Raw genomic sequence first — 22,775 nt, forward strand, 5'->3', positions numbered from 1 at the left:
CACCCACCTTGGCCTTTATGATGGTGCAGTGAAGGGAGCTGTTATCCTGGTCGTAGAGAAGGCTGAACTCCAGGGCTCCCAGGGTGGCTGGGGGGGGCAGAGGCAGGAACCAAGAGAACATTCATTCAGTCATTCAGCGAACACTTCCTGCGTGCGAGTCACGTGCCCTAGGACTAGGCACTGAGCCTACAGAAGAGGGGGAGACGCAGTCCCTGCCCTGGACACCCCACCTGGCAGACTCTCAGCCCCGCTTTGATCACGTGTCCCATCCTGCTAGGCCGAGAACCTCAGGACGGGGCCGTGTGTCCTGGTCACTGCGATGTCCCCACTGGGCACAGACGGGGAACAGTCAGTGCTCACTTACACGCTGAAGGACTAAGTGAGCCTCAGCGTTTGCTGTTGCCTCTGCCTGGAATGTTCTCCCTCCAGGTTCTCACAGGAGAGGCTTGGGAGTCACTAAAACGCCTGGATGCGCCCGGAGCGGAGTGGCGGGTCACGTGGCGAGTCCACGGCTGACTGGTTGAGGAGCCACCAAACTGGCCCACGGGACTACAGATGAATTACACTCTTTTGATGTCAATGGTGACTCTGATGTCACAGGTAAATATTTAGATAGCACCTAATTTTAGAAAGTTGATGTCATTTTGCGAATTTAGTACTACAGACGTGTATGTTTATAACTCGGTTAATGGATTTATGTTTGGTCTGTGTGGGGCTGGGAGGGTGCGTAGGGCTATCCCAGGAGCCATCCCGTTTCCCGGGGGGTGAGCCTGGAGGGGCTTTCCCCAGACACCCCTCCCTTAAGTGCCACTTACTTGCTTCATCCGAATCGTAGCTGTTGGCTTCTTCCTCATCCTCCTCTGGTGGTGGGGGCTGGCGGGCAGGGGTCGCGACAGGCTGGGGGGCAGCAGCGGACACTTGGGAATAGGGGCCCGGGGGGTGGCCCGCTCGGTCCTCCCTGGCTCCGGCTCCTCCCGTTCTCTCCTCCCAGGGTGGGGCAGTGGCCCCTGTGTAGCCGGGGTCTCCGGGAGCTGCCTCTGCAAAGAGATGGGAGAGGGCAAAGCAGCTGAGTCCCTGTGTCCTGGCGACAGCAGCAACCGCCGCAGCGTTGCCGTGAGTGATGAGCACCTGCTGTGTATCAGGTGCGCCAGGCCCCCCACAGCCCTGCGACATAGAATTATCGCCCCCAGGTGACGGGGGCTACACTGTGCCGTTCCCGGTTCCCACAATGTTGCCTTTGTCAAAGCCACCGAGGGGAGCTTGTGCAAATGCAGGTTCCCCGGCCCCAGCCAGAATCAGTAGGCTGTGCAGTGGGGCCTTGGAGTCTGGTTTGTTTGTTTGTTTGTTTATTTTTGTTCATCCTCACTCGAGGATATTTTCCCACTGATTTTTAGATAGAGTGGGAGGGAGAAAGGGAAGAGGAGAGGGAGAGAGAGAGAGGGAAAGAAATATTGATGTGAGAGAGACACTCAATTGGCTGTCTCCTGACTGGGGCTGGGGATCAAACCTGCAATTCAGGTACATGCCCCTGACTGGGACTCGAACCCATGACCCCTCAGTCCACAGGCTGATGCTCTAACCACTGAGCAACTGGCGAGGGCTGGAGACTGTGTTTTATAACAAGTCGCATGAGCTGATTCAGATGCAGGCCAAACAGACCTCCCAGGGGTACTGATCAGTGGTGTGAGGTCTGGAGCCAGACAGCCTGGGTTTGCATCTCTGCTGTGTGACGCAGGGCAAGTTACTTAATGTCTCGGAGCTCCAGTGTCCTCATCTGTAAAACGGGATTGTACTCAAATAGCAGTCGCTATTATTTAAACAATGACCCAATACATAGCCAGCACTTAACATTGTGCCCGCTGTAGCTGCAGGGACTGATGTGGTGGCGAGGAGGCACGTGTAACACATGTAACAGCCATTGTCACCACGTGGTCTTCATACATGTCAGGCCACATGCTAAGGTTTCATATGCATCCGTTTGTTTAATCCTCGCAACAGTCTCTGAGGTAGGTCCTAATATTATTCCTATTTTAGAGATAAACGGAGGCTCAGGGAAGTTAAGTGACTTGCCCAGGGTCACACAGCTGGGAAGTGAAGGAGGGATTTGCATCGAGGTAGGGTATGTATGCTCTTAACCCCTCTATATGTTGTCATTTCCTAGAGTTTTGGATTATCCAGAGTTTTGGAATCGGGGAGGCCCTTTGAGCTCCTCAGGTAGGTCTCAGGGTGCAGGTGGGGCCCAGGTCTGGCCGCCCTCTGCTGTCTCGAGGGCAGTGGGGGAGAGGCAGTCCACTCGGGCAGGCACGGGACGAAGCGAGCACTTGCCTGGTCTCCGGTCAGGAAAGCGTCCTGCTGGCCCAGGGCCGGGTCTGCTGCCTCCGGGGGGCCCTGGAGGGAAGCGAGGACAGCAGAGAAGATGGCATCCGTTGGGTGTCCACCCCACGTCCCCTTCATTTTCTGGGCATGGACACGGGCCCAGGGGTAAGAGGTGATATGCAGAGTGGGGGAGCAGGAACAGTCCAGTGGAGGAATCTGGGGTCAGGAAGGCCTGGGCTCAAGCCCCTGTGTTTTCTTCCTGAGCCTCAGCTTCCTCCTCTGTGAAATGGGATGATGGGGTTGCTCTGGCTGTTGTGAGGCTGATAGAGGAATAGAGTGAGAACTGTGCGAGGTGACAGGCTTTGAATCCATCAGTGCTGTGGGGCCATTGCTGGCTCAGCCCCTCCCTCCGCCACATGTGAGGTGCAGGGCAGAGCCCCAGAAATGGGGCATGGAATAACATTCACCGGAGTGAGGAAGTCGCTCAGATTTCCCTTCTCTCTGCGCCTTTGTCTTGAACTCTCTAGACATTGTGAATCCCCCTTCTGGACAAAAGAGAACAGGCCCGAGGCTCAGAACCGTCTCAGGACAGAGGTCCGAGAATTGCGTTGCATCATTTAATTTTCATGATGTTACTGTGGATGATTCCCTGCTGCCATGGGTTGGATTGTGTCCCCCAAAAGATATTCAAGTCCTGATCCTCAGCCCCTGTGAATGTGACCTTTGGTGGAAAGAGGGTCTTTGCAGATAGTCAAGTTAAGATGAGGTCATTGGGGTGGGCCCGGTTTGATATGACTGTGTCTCTCTAAGGAGGAGAAGTTTAGAGGCAGAGAGAGACTTGCACAGGGGGTGACACAGGGAGAAAGCCATCTGCAAGCCCGAGGCCACCAGGAGCCCAGAGAGGAACGAAGCAGACTCTCCCTCACGGCCTTGGGAGGGGCCAACCCTGCCGACGCCTCGAGTCCAAACTTCTGGCCTTCACAACTGGGAGGCAAGAAATTTATCTTAGTTTAAGCCACACACGTTGTGGTTCTTTTACACTCTCTCTTTACAGTATGGATTACTGGTTTCCCATTGATGCCATTATTATAGGTTTCTTTTTGTTTTTAATATGACTTTCTTGATTTTAGAGAGAGGAAGGGAGAGGGAGAGAGAAACATCGATCGGCTGCCTCGTGCACGCCCCCTATTGGGGATTGAGTCTGCGACTGGGGCATGTGCCCTGACTGGGAAACGAACCAGTGACCTCTGGATGCACAGATGACACTCAACCAACTGAGCCACACCGGCCAGGCCTAGGTTCCTTTTAAAATAACAAAATTTGGCCTGACCGGTGTGGCTCAGTGGTTGAGCATCGACCCATACACCAAGAGGTCACTGGTTTGATTCCCGGTCAGGGCACACGCCCAGGTTACAGGCCAAATCCCCAGTGCGGCGCAAGCAGGAGGCGGACAATCGATGTTCTCTCTCATCGATGTTTCCATCTCTTTCTCTTTCTCCCTCCCTCTCTAAAAATCAATAAAGAACAAAATTTTTTTAATAAAATAAAATAACACAATTGAACGGCACCAGTGAGGCCTCATTTCCTTTGTCTTTCACAAATCATTTGTGTTCAGATTTCCCCATGGTACTAATTGCGTTGCTCACCATTTCTTCCTGAATCTCACACAACCCTCCTGGGAACATTTGTCATTTTATTCAAGTCCGATGTCCTTAACTTTCCCTTGAGAGAGTATGGAGCTTGTGATAGCAGGTCCTCCGCGATGTTTGTGAGGCGAGCCCATTTGAAGGAAGGTACCCAGGACGTAAGAGGGTAGGTGGTGGGCGCATATAGTAAGACTTGTGACAGTGGAGGGACAATCCTTGAAGGTGGGAAACACTGAGGATCGAAGCTGGATGAGATGCTTCCTCCTGCCCCGCCCGGCGCCCCAGCCCCGAGGATTACTCATTCTAAGGGTCTTAGAAGAGCTTAGGATTCATTGGCGGCTACAGCTTTGCAGAAAGCCAGGGCAAGGATGGGAGGGATCGGGGTCACCGCTGAGTGACAGGACAGCCCGGGGGGCTGGGAAGGTGGCAGGTACCTGGCTGCCTGGGCTGAGGTGGCGCTGGGCTCTGCACTGGGGCTGGGGCAGGTCTGGTGGCCTGGACTGAGTTGGCCCGTCTCAAACCTGGAGGAGAGAGAAAGCGAAACAGCCCGTCACGTTGCACACGCACGCTCACAGGACAAACAGGAAGCAGCGGGGCTGGTCATCCAACACAAGGCAGGGCCTTCTGGATTTGAATGCAGCCCCGCAACACTCAGCTCCCTCAGACCCTCTCTGCCTCTCAGTGCCCTCTCTTTCCAATACTCAGATCCCTCGGGCAAGTGGCAGCAGCCGCCTGGAAGTTAAAAGCTCAGGTTATGATATTGCTTCCACCTGTGTGGCCTTGCTAAATGACCTCTCCTCTCTGGGCCTCAGTCTCCTCATCTGTTAAAAGGGGACAACAGTACCTCCCACACAGCATGTGATGCAATGATACGATGTGTGCAGTGCTCAGAACAGTGCCTCGCATGTAGTAAACACTCAACGTCTGACGTTGTTTTATCATCACTGAGAGAATCCCGTCCATATCTTCACATGGACCGAGCCTCGCCTCGGAGTGTTCTCTCTTATAAGCTGTGTGACTCTGGGCTGCTTACTCGTCCTCTCTGAACTTCAGGTGCCTGGTGGAGGCAACAACTCCACCTACTTGATAAGAATGAGTTCACATTTATTTAATTAAGGCTTACCCTGTGCCAGGGACTTTACATATAAGACTTATTTCACCTCTATACCCCATGAAGTGGGCACTTTATTATCTCTATTTGATAACTGGGGAAGCTGAGGCCCAGAGGGGTTAGGGAGTTCATCTAATGTCTGTTGGCTGGTCTGTGGCAGAGCCACAGTTCGAACTCGGGCAGCTGGTCTCCGAGTCTGCTTGAGACCGAGGACAGAGGTCCATCTAATTCAGAGCCAGTCTCGGGACTATGCTGCCAAACAGATGAAGGTGTAAGTTCTCACGCAGGGGTGTGAAACTCGATCCCCCAGGCCAGCAGACACTTCTTCCAAAGTCCAAGGATCAAGGGCTCCCACCGGTGGGCCCCCTCGCTGAATAAATCCACCATGAGTGAGGCCAGAGGTGCTGCGTGCTCAGCGAGATGAGAGTGAATGTCACCTGTGAGTGACATTTTGGCCATGCTGACCCACCCCGTCACCTCCAGCACAGGCCAGTTGCTAAGGGGAAAAGATCTCGGTCACATCTGGGAGAGGGGGGAGCACCCTTATTTTGCTCAAAGCCAAAGGGCATTCCACTCAGGATTTTTGGAGGAGGGAACAAAAAAAAATCACACTTTTTTCTTACATATGGCCTCAGAACAAGAAAAGGATATAAGCAAAATTTTGGATGTCTGGAGTCAGAACTGTTTCTGAATCCTGTCTTTCCTCTACCATAGGCTAGAACCGGCATCTGGAACCAAACACAGCACACAGTAGGTGCTCGCCAAACACTGAATGGACACATGAATGAAAACACTGCCCTCCCCGTTCTTTCTGGTTCTCCTCATCCAGGAGGCCTGCCTGGATCTGCCCCTCTCTCTCACCTGCCGGGGTCCGGCTGGAGTCACCGGCTGCCCCGCCATGGCCCTGGCCCCAGCTCTCGGAGTCCCGGCCGGCTGAGCTCATCCAGGCCTCAGAGGTCCTGCGCACAGGAGGCCCGTAGTTGCCTCGGCCAGGAGCAGAGGCCGGCTCAGGGCCTGGAGGGAAAGGCATGACGTGAACGGCGAGAGGGCAACAGAGGAATGGGGACAGGACTCCTGTCCCAAAGTAGAAGACAGAGCCGGCAGAACCCACCTGGCTTCTGACCCGGGCCCCTCCTGTCTTCAGCATCACCTGGAGAGGGAGACAAATGATGGGGAGGATTTGTCCCATGGTGTCCAGAGGGTCATTATTTGAGCTCACAAAGGGGCCCGTCCACCACTCCCAAGGAGTCCCCTCCCACCTCCCCTTTAACGTGGCTTCCGCTCACAATCTCACATAATTTCCTTTGCATGCTCAAGCACATGAACACACACTGGCTGCAAAAAGACCATCTGGGATCACTGGCTACATACTCTTCTAAGTGGGCTTTGCTCACTTAATTTGATCCCCCCCACCCCGGACATTCCACAATAAGCCTGTGCACGCGGTATTCCCAAAGATTCTCTGGGTCCCCTCTATCACCTCAGTCATGTGTCTCCCCAGAGAGCATCCTCAGTCAGCCCTTTTCTGGCCATTCTTTCCCACATGGAGCCTCCCTTCTTGGCTGCTCTGGGTGTCTCCCCGGCACCTGTCATTACCCGATATCACAGTGCATTTGCACTGGCAGTTGGTTGAGCGCCCATTTCCCCCAGTAGAATGTTCGCTGCATGAAGGCAGGGATCTTTGCTTCATGTACCACTCTGTCTCTAGGGCTTAGAATGAAGCCTGGTGTTCAGCGAATGTTTGTTAAAAGAATACTGAATGCCATGGACATACTTCCCAATCTATAAAGGACATTGACATCATCCATTTTAAATAATGCCTAACATAGCACGGCGTGGGTCTACCCTCATCCAGGCAGCCATCCCCGTTAACAAACCTTTTCCAGTGTTTTGCTGCCCTAAGTAATGATGGAGCAAATACGTCTATATCTTTTATATGGTCTTTGTATTGCTGGTGGATACAGTGCCAGAGAGGGATTGCTGGGTCAAATGGTATCTACATTTCAAGTTGTAATAAATTCTGCCATGTTCCTTTCCCAAGGCCCGGAGGTGACTTACCGTCCTACCAACAGTTTAGAGAGTATCCGTCTCCCCACACGTTCACCAGCACTGGATATTATTCTAACAATTTTTTAGGCGTCACTATGCAACCCTGGTGATGTGACTTCTTTCTGGTGATGTGTCTGCACAGGTGATTAACATGATATACTGTCCGTCACCATTTACTAAGTGCTGCCCTTTGCAAGGTACTGTACATGCAGCATCTCATTTAGTCCTCAAACTACCCCAATGAGTTATTAACCCCATTTTACACAGGGCAGGGCAAAAGTAGGTTTACAGTGGTTCGTGTGGAAAATTATACAATAATTAATAAATCGTATTTCGCATCCTCACAACTGCAACCCTGTTTTCCCCCAACCTGTAGGTGAGAAAAAGATTCTCAGAGAGGTTAGGCCTCTTGCCCACGCTCACAAGGCTGGTAAGTGGCAGGGCTGGGATTCATATTCAGGTCCTCCTGCCCTCAGATGTCTAAGATCTTGACAGTCATGCCATACAGTCTTCTTGGCCTAGAGGGAGTAATGTTTACCCAGGGAGAAGGATGCTCTATTGGTAGAAACTGGAGATGCAGCAGATATGGACAACTTGGCAATTCTCTGCAAGGAGTAGAAATTGCTTGTGCCTTGTCGGAGAGAAAGTACTTGTTGCTGCCCTTTGGGTGCCAGGCACTGTACCAGGTACCTTAAGAAGTTATCTCACAGAAGACATAGTTGGGCACTTGGATGTTTGAGACCTTCCTTCCAGGAGCACTCCTTGCACTCGATTCCAGAATTATCTTTCAGACCAGAAATGATCACTTAAGTGTTCATTAAAATTATTGCCAAGGCTTTATCTGATCAGTCCCAGTGGCCTCATTCAATTAATGTGTTTTTATTGTGGTTACTTTTTTCCCCTTTGTATTGTTTTGCCTCTCCCTTTTAATCATCATTTTAATAATTAATAATAATACTTGGATAATAGTGATAATATCCATAGGAGTGATAATTCTCGCTTACTGATTTCCTTTCTATTCACCTTTCACTTTTAATTAGTCCAATTTCAGATTTGCTGATGGTTGATAGAAGAAATATCAGGGGCAAGGAAGGCCTTCTCAGCAAGCCCCAAATGACCCCAGGCTCCAGTGTGTATTTTGGTTGTGAGAGTCTCTCTCTGTTCTTAATTTTAATTTCCATCTCTGTTGTACCTCTAATACTCCATCAAAAATGCCTTTTGGAAGCCTGATGTTGTTGAAGAGTTCTCTGTGCTACCTTCTTAGTAAGGGTTCATGGTGAACTGTGAAGGGGACATAGGATTTCTAGACCCAAACCCAGAGGCTGCCTGTCCATCATCTGCATAGAACCACAATCACCATGTCGGGATAGTCTCCAGGTAGACCAGTTATCCCAGAGCTGTCCTTGGTCCTGAAAAGAGAAGCTGTTTTGTCCTACCTTGAGTTGGAGCCTGGGCCATGTGCTTGGGCTCAGGAGTGGACTGCTCAGGGACAGCGGGCTCACTGACGGGCTGCTGGGGCTTAGTCTTCCTTATAGGCATAGGCTGTGGTAGGACCTGTTTGGGGAAGCCCTTGAAGAACCAGGCTCCAGAACGCTTCCACACCTTGGGGAGGAGAGATAGAGGATGGCGACATGGCAGCCAAGCACTATTGCTGCTGCCTTCATGGTGCCAACTTTTAACTTTGCTCCCTTCCCTAAGTCACTGATACTATAGCCAGCATGCTTTTCTTACCAGTATGCAGCCTTTCACAATTTCTATTTGATTCACACAGTATTCCTGACCACTCAACGAAGAGAGCCTAAGTAAACCATTTTCTTGATGGAGAAAGTTGAACATCACAAAGGTATGAGCTAGTATGAGGTTTTTCAGACAGAAAGTACGAGGACAAAGACTGGACACCAAGTCTTCCAACTCTTAAATATGGTGTGCTGCTCCCTGCCACTAGGAATAGAAAACTCACAGAGCTAGCAGAGGGGAAAAGAAATTCATTCAAACACCCAAGGGCTGCTCTGCCAGTGTTCACAATTGAGCTGATTCTTTCTATTCTAACTCCTAAGACATGTCCCTGACCAGGTTCTCCAGCCCCCACCTGCACCCTGTGTCCCTGGTTCTAGAGAGGAAGGGGGAATTGGATAAAAAGAAAGGGTGCTCCAGAAGCCAGGTAGGACATGTCTACTCACCTCCCTCTGCTCGATGCAGATTTTGCAGAGCCACACAGGATGTGGGCGGTTGTTGGAGGTCTCCACCCCACATTTGGTGCAGACATTCTGGAGACAAAATATAGGCCGGTGTACATTCAGATATGCCAGGCTCGGAGCTGCTAGTGATCAGAGGAGGTGGCTGGGAAGAGTGGCAATGAAACCCCATGGTAAAGAGCTAGACAATTCCCTCTCTCACCTCTGGTCCATGGCCAAGGCCAATTAGGATAAAATTCCAACTTGAGTCTTAATTTACAATACCAAGAACTGGCGTCATTCCCAAGCACTGGATAAAGAAATTCTCCAAGAGTTCCTGAGGGGTGTGAGTTTTCAGCATTCATACAGGGGAGATCATTGACATTTAAAGAGGAAAGGCCATATATCCATATTGTTTATTAATTTATTTTGTCTTCCTTCCCAAGTGAATCAGAGACAACCTAGGCTATGACTACCGTCTTAACTCTTCAGGGAGAAGGAAGTTATCTGTGTAAACACCACAACTGTATGGTGGGACATTATACTCCTGGCTGCTTCATGGTAGTCAGGACAAATGGAAAAACCTAATAGGTCACTGAATTCTCACTCTTGGCTGACTACAGCAGACAAGGTTTTTGGAACAGATCAACTTTCCTCAATATTCCATCTAAATGCTAAATGGGACTCCAAGCAGGAGAAGCCAAGTGCCATTATGGATGTTTCCAGGTAGGTCATTCTCCTGAATCCCTTTCCCAGGAATCAGGCTGACCCAAAGGCAGTTCTGTCTCTGTCCTGGAGCTGTCAAGTGCAGACAGCTGAGGAGAGGGTACAGGGTGGAGGAAGACGAGGAGACCCACCTTCAAGAATGAAGGCTCTCGAAGACCAGTGATCCTAACTTGGCTGGAGAGGGGCTTTGTAAGTCACTTGTACTATACCAGGGTACGAGAATGCTGGGTTAGCCCTCCATGTACACACATGTATAGACATGTGCCCATCATGTTCTTCAACCTGACGTAACTTGCTAAGCCAAACCAGGGTACTTGCAGGCTCAACCATAGCTCATGCCCTACCTCTAGCTCCCAAGTTGATCATGGATGAAGCTGAGCTCCAGGGGGGACAGAAGGGTCACAGTGACTTTCATGGGAGGAACCAGGATCAGGGTTACTTCAGAAGACACCTGGGCATGAGAGCATCCCAGAAGGAATCATATTCTGGCAACTACCCTTCAGGATCCAAGCCCCACTCCGAAGACCCAGGGTCTCCTAAGGCTTGAGCTGAGGCCTCGCCCCTCTGCATGTGATGAACAGGGATTCAGGGAAGAGGAGGGTGATGGTACCTTCTTACAGTCCTCACACACTACGCAGGCAGAACCCAGCATCCCCAGCTGTTCGCCACACAGTATGCAGCGGTTCACCCCATCCCCAGCCACGTTCTTCCTCATGTTCTCCAGACGATCCACCAGGCGCCTGGAAGCAGAGACAGGGTACTAAGGACCTTATAGGACCAGGGACCACCTACATCTCCACAGTATCAGGCTGATGGTCTTAACCTTCTCTGAGTCGTGGACTCTTAAGTATCTGGCAATGACTGTTGGACCCTCCCCAAGAAACAGGCATATCATGTCTGATGCATTTTCATCAAATCACGAAACCTCTCCCGTATCCCCCAAAGCCCATCTAGTCTACTGACTTTAGATTAAGAATCTTATCTTGTCCTTTCTATCTCCTTCACCTCTTTTTAGAAACTGCCTTCTGAGCTCCAGATGTGTTTATCGACTTGTCTACATGGCATCTTCACTTGGATGTCTTCTCAGGCATCCAGACTTGTGCATTTATCCAACCTCTTCACCTTGGCTGCTCTCCATCCCCTTCCCAGCATGCATTTCCTCATTCTCAGAATATGGCACCACCATCCCCCTAGCTGGCTCACGCCAGAATCTGGGGGTCTTTCTTGACCCCCTCCTCCCCTCATATTCAATGACCCAACCAAAACCTGATGTGTCTATCTCCCTAACATTTCTGGAATCCACCCATTGCTCTCCATCTTCACCTCAACCAAGCCACTGCCATCTCCGCCGGATGACTGTAGTCACCTCCTCATTGTTTGCCTGCTTACATTTCTGGCCACTACAATCTGCTCTGCCTGCCACAGCCATGGCGACATTTCTAAAACATAAATCTGATCATGTCCCTCCCACTCAACGTGATCAGTTTTAGCTGGTGCCCACTCCATGAGGTTCCATGACCCTATGTGGTCTGGTCCCAAGTAAAACCTTGAACCTCTTCTCTCTCTCAGTCTGGCTTTCAATGCTCTAGAGAGTCCAGTGGTTCTCTGAGTGTGATTACAAGACCCTCAGCATCAGCACCACCAGGGAACTTTTTAGAAATGCAGATTCTTGGGCCCCACCCCAGATCAACTGACTCAGACACTGGGGGTGGGGCACAATAATCCGTTTTAACAAGCCCTCAGGGGATTCATGCAAGCTCAACTCTGAGAACCAACGCTGCAGGTACACTGGTCTTCTCTGTCTCAGTTCTCATATTGGTCTCAGTACTTTGCACATTCTGTTCCTTGTGCCTGGAATACAGCCTCACACACATTTTAGCAATTTTCTCTTCTTTGTGCGCGCTCTCTCTCTCTCTCTCTCTCTCTCTCTCTCTCTCTCTCTCTCACACACACATACACACACACACACCCTACACTTTTCCTGCCTAGATCCCCGTTACCTTTCAAATCCCATTGAAACATAACTTTCTCTGACCACGCATTTTATTTACTCAAACAGCAACCCTGGTACTTCCCCAAAGCACCTGTCACATTGGTACGTGATTGTGAGATTATCTGCATTAAGTAGTTAGTTCACTGGGAGTCCCCTTTTTGCTGCCCCTCTGGACAATGAGCTCCCCTGGGACAGGGATCTTGTCTGACCTGTTCCCTGCTGTGCCCCCTGGTCCACAGTGAATGTTCACACAGGATGGTTGAATCACTGAATGAATGAATGAAGGCAGCCGATTTCCCAAATTTATATCCAGCAATAGCAGGCTGAATTGAGTGTCAAGTGATACAGAATAACACCTTATACTTCACACAGTGCTTATTATACACCTGGCATAGTAGGAAGTACTTTGGCAGCCAACCCCAGAAGGTAGGCACCTCTATTATGCCGCTTAAAAGGTGAGGAGGGAAATGATTTGCCCAAGGTCGCACAGCTAGGAAGTGGCAGAGCCCAAACTACAACCCAAGTTTACATGCATTACACATAATGTGCTTCTCAAACTCAACGTGCACACGGTTACATGGACACCTGGTTCTGCACCTCCAGGTCTGGGTGGGATCCGGGTGCTATATGTCTAGACAGCTCCCACGTGATTGCACATGATGTGACTGGTCCCCAGCACACTCTGAATAGCAAGGCTGCCTAACCACCACCCCTATGGGCATCCTAGTAGGATCTCAGGGGGGCTGGGGGCATGTCCCAACACCTTGAAGTCATCTCCTTGCCCTTCCTTCAAACAAGACAGCATTATTCCCATTCCAGCCACAGCCAGGGGATCCAAATGGAGCCGGACCCTGCCCTCCCCTCCAGGGGCTGAGTCCCAGCTGTGGACAGTAAGGGTGTGAGAAGCACTGGACTGGGACTTGGGCATACAGGCTGCAGAAGGTCCCTGGCAGCCACCTGATGCTGACTGTCCCACAGGCCCTCCTCGTTCCTGCCCCCCCCAGAGCGCTGGGACTCGCAGTGTTATAAATAGCAGCCTTTCCTTTGTGCACCATTCAACAGAGCCGCTCTGCTCGAGGAAGAGCCAAAAGCAGCCTGCAGGCTCGGCAGCCTCCGCTGTGACCCAGATCCAACAGAGCCGCGGGAGGCGGCTCTCTCTTCCCTCCTCCTCCTCATCCCCCCTCCCGCCTATTCCCTAGAAACTGTGTTTATAGGATGGTGGGCAGTGGCAGTAATCAGCACCAACCCACCCCCATCCATGGTCTCAGAACACCTAGAATAACGTCGCTGAGGTTTACTGAGCACTTACTATGTGCCCGGCACAGAGGTAAGCCCTCCACCTGGATTTTATTACCGAATTCTTCCCGCGGCACCATCCGCTCAGGGCACAGAGATAAGCACTCCGCCCTGCTCCCTGGATGCTTTTCCATGCCACCGAGTTATAAAAAAGAGTCTGAGCCCTGGCTGGTCTGGCTCAGCGGTTAGAGTGTCGGCCCGCAGACCAGAGAGTCCCAGGTTCAGTTCCCGCTGAGGGCACGTACCTCGGTTGCAGTTTGTCCCCGGCCCCAGTTGGGGTCGTGTGGGTGGCGGCCACTCGATGTGTCTCTCTCACATCGATGTTTCTCTCTCTCTCTTCCTCCCTCTCTCCTTCCCACTCTATCTGAAGATAAATGCAAAAATGTCCTCGGGTGAGAATTAAAAAAAAGAAAGTAAGAACAGAGTCTGAGACACTGAGGTGAGCCAGTGGGGACCAGAGACGGTGACTGCACGGTGACATGTTACACAGCCTCGCGCTCCTGTTTTCTCCTTCATCCACCGCCTCAGCCGGAAATGGTGAGATTTCGTTCTTCGCACTTTCTCAGTGTGGATCCCGAAGCACAGAGGCGGCGAGCGGGTAGCCTGGGCCCCTCAGCCAGGGCCGGAATCGAGTTGTGAGTCAGTAAATCATCTTTCTCTCCAGGAAGCCCCCGTGGCCTCCGCCTCCAGCCAAGCTTTGCCAGCAGGGCTCAGAAAGAGCGTGGGATGGAGACGACCCCGTTCAAACAGCAGTGCGCTTTGCCTGGGGACCTTCGAGGTCTCCTGCCTCCTCTTGGGAACCAAGGGCCGTGGATTCACTGACTCCTGTAAACCCACTTCTAGCCTCTCTTCCCAGGCGCCAGTCTCTGCCTCCATTTAACCCTCAAAGGCTCCATTAACACGCGTCGTACTGAGAGGGTCTCCCTAGCTTCTCCCAGCGGCAGCAGACGCCACAGAAAATCAACCGATTTAAGATCATTATTCAGACGTCTCACCTCGGGGACCCTGGTTACTGGTGAATTCATACAGACTAATAAAGAGAGAAGGTGGGGGTGGGGATGGACACACCGTCCTTCTCTGCTCAAAGGTGGAGACAAGCGAGGGGTTTCTGCAGCCCACCCAGCAGGACCCCTCTCCACAGCCCCCAGGGTGAGGCCCCGCGGGGCAAAGAGCATGAACCTGGAAATAAAACTCTGCAGGGAGCTAAGTCAGAATCCTGTCGGGACCGGGCGTCACAAAGGGGCCTTCATCCTGGCGGGAAAACCTTGCAGCGTCTTCACCCAGAAGGAGCACTTGTCGTGTGACACAAAAGGGACCACATACTAATCCTGACCAGCTCAGCAGAGGCCTGCATGGTGGCCTTGCAAACTCAGAGGCCAAAGGAACCCCATGGGAGGGTCTGAAATGAAAACTTGCTCGCTAAAAGCAGTTCAAGCCCTGGCCAGTTTGGCTCAGCGGTTAGAGCATCTGCCCGCGGACCAATGAGTTGCAGGCTCAATTCTGGTCAAGGGCACGTACCTTGGTTACGATTCGTCCCCGGCCCTGGTTGGGGTTGTGCAAGAGGCAGCCACTCGATGTCTCTCTCTCTCTCACATCCATGTTTCTCTGTTTCTCTCTCTCTCTTCCTTTCCCCCTCCCACTCTATCTAATTAAAACTGGAAAAATGTCCTTGGGTGAGGATAAAATATATATATACACACACACACGCATATACATATACATACATATATACATATATATTATATATTATATATGTGTGTGTGTGTGTGTGTGTGTGTGTATATATATATATATATATATATGCAGTTCAAGGCCGGTAGTCATGTCCCAGGCTGGTATTTTTCCCTAATAAAGGTCAGTCTTTACCTTAACTGAGCCTGTCCGCTGTCTTTTTGCATCTATGATAACATATCTTTGGGAAGTCAGAGTAATGCCTTTTACAGACACCTCAGGGCACAATCTCCCAACAGAACACAAGCCCACAGAACCCATGACTGTCCTCTTACTCCCCCATAAATGTTCATTGTTAACTGTCCTGTACCCCCCTGTGGAAAAGAAGTGTGTCTAGTTCTTTAACTTTCATGTAGTCCCAGCGATCACCCCGCTCTGCTTTCTCCCGCCGCCCTAATCTATGACCGACGGGCTTCATGTAACCCCCTTCCGCCTCCGCCTTGGATGGTCGTGTATAAAAGATGCAAACCTGCCACTCTCCGGAGCATTTCCTCAATCCGTTAAGATTTTACTTCCTGGCAATTGTCAGTTTGGCTCAAATAAACTCATGAAAATTCTCTACAGGGTTGGATGTTTCCGATGTGGACAGTTGTTACGAGTCTTGGCAGGAGGGTGCTAGACGGCCACGGACCATGCTCACAACCCTCACTGCGTGTCAATCACCCAGAGCGCATTAAGAAGGAAGACCGGCACCTGGGGCCCCGCGCTACCCCTTCCCAGTCGGGGATCTGGCGAATCCTGGACACCAGCACACAGCCTTTTTGAGAGCCCTGAATGTATGGTGCATCTAAGGTACCTGGGGAAAGTGTTCCACGTTCAGACAAGGATTCTACGGGGCTGGGGTAGGGCCTGGGGATCTACCTGTGAGGTGGCTTCCTTGTATGAGCCTGATGCTGGTGAATCCTGGCCACACATTGAGAGATGCCCCTGGCAGGCAGGAGGTAGCAGGACAAATCACATGGCAAAATGCTCTCCTTATGATACTAAATAGGTTAAATACAACAACAACCCCAAACTCAAGACGTAGAATTGTGATCGTGAGTTTGGGTTTGGAAGATGCTCATCTGAATATCTTCATGGTGTGCACTGAACCACCACTCCCAAAAATAGAGAAGAGCCCTGGTCGGTTTGGCTCAGTGGTTAGAGCATCGGCCTGCAGACCAAAGAGTCCCGGGTTCAATTTCGGCCAAGGAGACGCACCTCAGTTGCAGTTCGTCTCCGGCCCTGGTTGGGGTTGTGTAGGTGGCAACCAGTCGATGTGTCTCTCTCGCATTGACGTTTCTCGCTCGCTCGCTCACTCTCTCTCTCTTTCTCTCTCTCTCTCACCTTCCCATGCTGTTTGAAGATAAATGTAAAAAAAAAAAAAAAAAATCCTCGAGTGAGGATTAAAAAATTAAATAAAAACAGAAAGGAAACACACCAAAATATGCATAGTGATTATTGCTAGGTGGTGGGCTTGTAACTTTTATTACCTCCACCCTCTCCACTCTCAGCACCATTAGCCACACCCCTCTGTGCCTCTTTAACTTTCCCACTGACCACGTGTCACCTTTATACAGGGAGAGAAAGTACATTTTTGAAGAGAGAGCGCGTGTGAGCCATGGGTTCAAAGACGTGCTTTGATCCAGTCAATGACCTTGAAAAGCCTTTGTTCTCTGCGTCCTTCTTCCAGAATATAACAGGAGAGGTTCGATGAGAGGCCCTTCAGGTCTCCTCCCGTGGGCAGCAGCCAGGGGTTCGCAGATCCCGAGGCTGAAACCTCAGCATTTCCCCTTGTGTTTTGAAGTGGAAGGACCCTCAGGGACCAAGAGAAGACCTCTCCGCATCGGCAGGCTGGTTTTCTTGGCCTGGTTAATGTCTCCACATTAAGTGCCCAATTAGCTGGGCACTGTAAGCGGCTGTCACTCTCTAGTTATGTCTTTACATGCCTGATTAACTTTACGATTACCCCTCGCGCCTCACATCCAGGAAACACATCCATCACCAGGCTGCGTGCTGACGGGGGGCTGTTGGTTACTCAGTAAAGTCAGTGGGTACCTCCCATTTCCCAGGATGCTCCCAGAGGCACAAGAAAGGGTATGTCCCCTCCTCTGGGCACCAATGGATGACCTCTGGAGGTGGTGGGATCTGGATTCTTAACTTGGTCTGACCTTGCCATCCAAGTGGATCTAGATGAGGTACTCATTCACCTGACAAGTATTCATGGAGCACCTACTATGTCCAAGTAGACGGTGAGGACCCAAAAGGGAGCAGAACAGGTGAGGTCCCTGCCCCCGTGGATCAGGCATTCTAGTGAGGGACTCGGGTGTCATTTAAATAAGCACATGGACCATCATAATTACACACGTAGTAAGTTCTCTAAAGGACAAGAATGAGCAGCTGTGAGAACTCATGAGAGAGGGACCTGAGAAGTCAGGATGGGGGCTCAGAGAAAGTGACCACTGAGTTGAGACCTGAGGATCGAGAGGAGCGGACCCAGTAGAGAGGGTGAGGAAGGGCATTGGAAGAAGAGGAGGTTGCATGTGTGAAGGACTTGAGAGATGCTCAGCATGGCTGCTGGGCTGGATGGCGGGAGATGAGGCTGGAGAGATGGGCAACAGCCACTCCGTGCAATGTGTTGAGTCTCAGAGTGATGGCACAGCATTCAAGGGCATTGCATAGAGGAGACTCAACTTCCCTGGTCTTGAGACAACACATGGACATAGGAACGGAGGCCTTGGGAGGCTCAGAGCAGGAAGTCTCTGACACTCCAGTGTAGAATGAGGCGGGCAGGTCCCTGGGCTTGGTCTACACATGGGCTGGACTAGGTCTCTTGAAACCCCAAGGCTGTTCCGAATGGGTCTAACTCAGTTGCGGTAAAAGAGGTCACTAGCCGGAGGGCCATGGACCACCACCGCACACTCACGGCCTCAAGGAGTCGCTGTGTGGATTAGTTTCCTACGGCTGCTATAACAAGTTACCGCAACTCAGTGGCTTAAACAACATGTGTATATTCCCTCCACAGCCCTGAAGATCAGACACCAGGCCAAAGTCACGGCTTTAGCAGGGCTGCGTTCCTCCCAGAGACTCTAGGGGAGCCTCCTCTCCTGGCCTTTTCCAGTTTCTAGAAGCGGAACGTATTCCTCAGCTCACCACCCCTTCCTCCATCTTCAAAGCCAACAGTGCAACCTATTCCAGTCTTCCTGGGACTGCCCCTCCGGCTGGCCTCTTTCAAGGACCCATGTGATCACAGGGGGTCGCTGGATAATCCAAGATAATCTCCCCATCTCGAGATTCTTAATCACATGTGCACAGTCCCTTTGGCCACGTGAGGTCACGCATTCACAGGTTTCAGGGATTAGGATGTGGACATCTTTGGGGGGACCATTAGCCTGCCTACCACACGTTCATCCAGCCCCATCTGCCACTCAGGTTCTACTTCCGCCTGATTAGGTCTGAAGGCAACTTCGGGTCCCCTTTCCAGAGCGGGGTTCAGGCAAGTCCTCCCTGCCTGGCTGTGGACATCAGAGAAGCCAGGCTTTGGGCTGTGCCAGGTTCCAATCCCCTTCTCCAGGTGTCCAACCCCGGGGAAGTGTCAACTCCCTGTACACATCACAGGTGCACACACATTCACACCCCCACACACACTTTCAGAATTGAGAAGGAGGCGGCGGCTGGGGAGCAGGATTGAAGTGCCGATCCCGGCTCTGGCTGGTTTGGCTCAGTGGTAGAGCGTCCGCCTGCGGACCAAAGAGGCGTGGGTTCGATTCTGGTCAAGGGCACGTATCTCAGTTGCGGTTCGACCCCAGCCTTGGTCAGAGTCATGCGGGAGGCAACCAGTGGATGTGTTCCTCTCACGTCGATGTTTCTCTCTCTCCCTCCCACCCTATCTGAAGATGAATAGAAAAATATCCTCCGGTGAGGATTAAAGAAAAAAGAAGTGTCAATCCCGGAGTGAACCTGTGAACTCCGCTGTTTCCGAGCACCGTGACTTCAAGAAAGCTATTTAACCTCTTGGAGCCTTCATTTTTCACCTGTAAATAAGGGGAAACCAAGTCCTTACCTCCTAGGGTTGTTGAAAAGATAAAACGAGTGCGTTCGCGAAATGCCGGGAACATGGTAATGACTCAGTAACGGCTGCTAATGATTTCTTCTGGAAATCTGTGGCTTTTATAACTCCCCGTCCTCACATTTTTCCTTTGTAACCAGGGTGCTATAATCTAGCCATGAATTTGTCTTTCCAAAGCTCTTAAAGGGGCTGTGGTAATTAAGCGTGGACAGGACTCATGTACCTGTCTCTCAATGCACGTACGTGATGGTGCATGCACCCACAGGTGAATACAGATGCCCACAGGCACACCTGTAGAGGCGCATGTCTACGTGCACCGTGAGCACACGCACCCATACGCATGGTCGGCACCAACAGAGAGTCCACATTCCCGTGCACAGCTGAACACACCCTGGCCTGGCAGGGAGCCTGGCTCTAGCGGTTGCCTGCTGCAGATCAGGCTAGAAGCCAACTGCAGGACTGCTGGTGCTTGTTAGCCGGCTCCCCTGGAAAGGCCAAGCCAGCCTCAGAGACGAGTGGGCAACTGCTTTCCAGCTCAGACCAGCGTTGCTGCAGCGGCTCACCGAATGGGGCGAGGCCGCCGGTGATGTACCGTTGCACCAGGCAGTAGGCTGAAGGCAGATGCTGCAGAGCGCGGGAGGACACCCTGACTGGGAGGGCGCGAGGGGTTTCGGGATGGATTCCCGAATCGGAGAGGGAAGGAGCGGAAAACTGGGGTTCCCCCAGTGACAGGAGGGGCCGGAGCAGCTGCCCTTAGAGCCACAGTTAACCATGATTACATGACGACACATACAAATGCAGCAAAGTGGAGCCGTGGTGTGCGTGTGTGTGTGTGTGTGTGTGCGCCTCTCTCTCTCTCTCTCTCTCTCTCTCTCTCACACACACACACACACACACACACACACATCATCAATTCCAGAATCATGTTGCTTTCGCTCTCACCCAAATTGCCAAGTGGGGGGATATTACCATTAACTTTATTAAATTCGGCATTTTCTGAAGTTAAGATCGGGCCATCTGCTGTGGACGGGGGCAGAATTTAGAACGAGGAGGCAGCTACGGCTTCTCTGACAGGGGCTGGCTTGAGACCCGACGGCAGGGTCTCTCGGGGACCTGTCCCGACATGACTGAGCCGCTCTGTCAGGAAGCCACCCGGCTGGCAAGCTAGCTGCGTGCATTTCAGACTCATTAATTCTACGGTTGTTTATGACTGTCGCCACCTGGGGAGCCACAGATCCCGACGTCGTCGTCGCCCCTTGATGGATTGGCGGATGGAATTCCTGCCTGCACCTCGGCACTTTGGGGAGGAGGGTCCCCTGGCGGGGAGTTGGAGGCAAGGTGCTGGGTCATTATAAACCCAGGTGCAGTTACCAGGTGGTGCACTGACGTTGTCTACAACCTGCGGGATCTGCTCAATTATTCACTCCCATTTCACAGGTGGGGAAACCAAGGCATGCACAGGGGAAGTCACTTACCCAAGGGCACTCAGCCATGAGTGGCAGAAATGAGACTGGAGGTGAGGTCCAGCTGGCCAGATGCTGTGACTCTCTTTAGAAGAATGACGTCTGTTTTATTTCAGTGCTTATGGCTGGGGCTCTTGCAAACCCCTCCACCTGCCCTCAATGAAGATCCGAGACACCCTAGAAATGACTGACTTCCCTAAATCCCCGGTCATTTGTCAGTGGCCTTCCCAATCGGCACCCCAAAGGCAATCGGATAAACTGGAAGGACAGATTCAAGTTCAAAGTCTGCTTTGGCCACAGAAAGGTTGTGTGCCCCGGGGCAAGTGCCTTAACCTCACTGAGCTTCTGTTTTTCAGCTGTAAAGCAGAGACAATAGTCTCTCTTTTGGTGAGGACGTTATGAGGATCAGAGGAAATAGGACACATTTGAAAGTTCCTAACAGTACTAGGCAGTGAATATTTGCCTTTCTATAGAATAGCAGGATAAGACTCAGCCCTAGAGCTAGCCAGCCTGGGTTTGTAATCGCTTATGAACTGGGTGACCCAGGGCAAGTTGCTGGACTTCTCTTAGCCTCAGTTTACTAATCTATAAAATGGGAACAACAACACGGCCTACTACACAGGGTTGTTGTGAGGATGACAGGAATGAATCTACAGAACCCTGTGCGTGTGCTGTGCATGGTGCTCTATAAGAGTGAACTAGAGCCCGGCCAGTGTGGCTTGAGTGAATTGAGTATCATTTCCTGGACTGAGAAGTCCCGGTTCAATTCCCAGTTGGGGTACATGGCCAGGTTATGGGCTCAGTCCCCAGTAGGAAGTGTGCAGGAGGCAGCCAATCCATGTTTCTCACATCAATGTTTCTCTCCCTTCCTTTCTCTCTTTAAAAAAAAAAAAATCAATAAAAACATATTTTAAAAGAAAAGAGTGAACTAATGTCATTTCCCCAGAAGATGACTATGGTTGCAGAAAAATTCTCAAGTTTGATTCTTCTTCCTTTTGTGAACCACCCAACAAAAAGGCCAGAGCATTGGCCCTCAAAGGGGGTGACGCTGGCCCCCAGAGGGCACGTGGCGAGGTCTGGAGACAATTTTGGTTGTTATATTTGGGTGGGGGCTTGCCACAGGCATCTAGAGGATGAAGGCCAGGGATGCTGCTAAAAAAATCCTACAATGCTCAGGACAGTTCCACTATAAAGAACTATGTGTCCCAAATGTCAATAGTGCCGAGGTGGCAGGAACTTGGAGACCACACGGTCCAACCTCGCACCGTAAGAGTCAAGTGATTCCACAAGAGGCTGGGACAGTTGGGTTTCGGGTTCACTGACCTCGCCCTCTCCTTGTTCTCTCTTTTATGCCGGACACCAACTAATTAAGGAATGAAGACGATTTCCATTTTCATCTTGCACAAACAGATTCCATAAAGTACTAAGGCTGTATTGCATTAGAAAGCAGTGACGAAGTTCTCGGAAAAACTGAGGTACTATTCAGTAGTTTCCACATTGGGAGATCAGAGTCCCCCCCCCCAAACCTGATGAAAGCTATAAATATTTCTTCTTAACAATGCACACAGACACACGCATATAGACATAAATGTCTATAATATCAAGATGCTCCAGAAAGCCCAAAAGCTATCCACAGGCCTAAGACTCAAGGTCGAAAAAATGGGGAGGTTCCCCCTTCAGAAAGATGAGAGCATGACCTGGCTCATTGTCAGCTTGTCAGACCTAATTAGATGTAGCGAGTTCCAAGCATTATTAGTCACTTCACCCTCTGTCCAAATTCTGTGCCAAAAATATAGGGGATGATGGAAGAGAGATGGAGAGGTGATAGGGATCCAACAGATTCTGTCAACAACAGGTTGTGTCTCTCTGACTTTCTCCTCCATCACAGCCTCTGGACACCGAGGTTAATGACAAATCCTAATTACTTTTTTGGGCCCATCTGTTTAGGGATGTTGACCTCAAATGGAAGCTACCCGGCTGCCTGTCCCTTCGCAGGCAGGAGATGTGAGCGAAGGCTTTGAGAGGCTCTGGACAGGAAGAAATATGGTAAGGATGCAGAGGGTCCTACCACTGGAGGGGGGGGGGCGCGGAATTGTTTGTTTTTCTTAAACCAAAAACCGCAAACACAAAATTTTCCAAGCAGATGTTTAATTCCAGCCTTAATACGTGTAGAGGTCCTGCAGACACCTCACGGGTGTGTGTCCAACTCACAAAGGCCCTTT

The 22,775-nt window shown here is 51.1% G+C and overlaps 1 protein-coding gene across 1 annotated transcript in view; it reads right to left on the reverse strand.

Annotated features, from left to right (window-relative positions):
* Positions 1-22,775, reverse strand: part of RPH3A (rabphilin 3A) — a 69,960-nt gene that overhangs the window by 12,800 nt on the left and 34,385 nt on the right. Inside the window, exons 6-14 of the mRNA XM_036276814.1 lie at positions 10,633-10,762; positions 9,303-9,389; positions 8,559-8,724; positions 6,185-6,223; positions 5,935-6,087; positions 4,397-4,483; positions 2,326-2,388; positions 816-1,037; positions 8-87 (exon numbers count right to left, since the gene is read on the reverse strand). Coding sequence (XP_036132707.1) covers positions 8-87; positions 816-1,037; positions 2,326-2,388; positions 4,397-4,483; positions 5,935-6,087; positions 6,185-6,223; positions 8,559-8,724; positions 9,303-9,389; positions 10,633-10,762 — 1,027 coding nt within the window. The remainder of the gene's footprint in view (positions 1-7; positions 88-815; positions 1,038-2,325; positions 2,389-4,396; positions 4,484-5,934; positions 6,088-6,184; positions 6,224-8,558; positions 8,725-9,302; positions 9,390-10,632; positions 10,763-22,775) is intronic.

The sequence above is a fragment of the Molossus molossus genome, unplaced genomic scaffold, assembly GCF_014108415.1.
Source record: "Molossus molossus isolate mMolMol1 unplaced genomic scaffold, mMolMol1.p scaffold_m16_p_22, whole genome shotgun sequence".
NCBI lineage: Eukaryota > Metazoa > Chordata > Mammalia > Chiroptera > Molossidae > Molossus > Molossus molossus.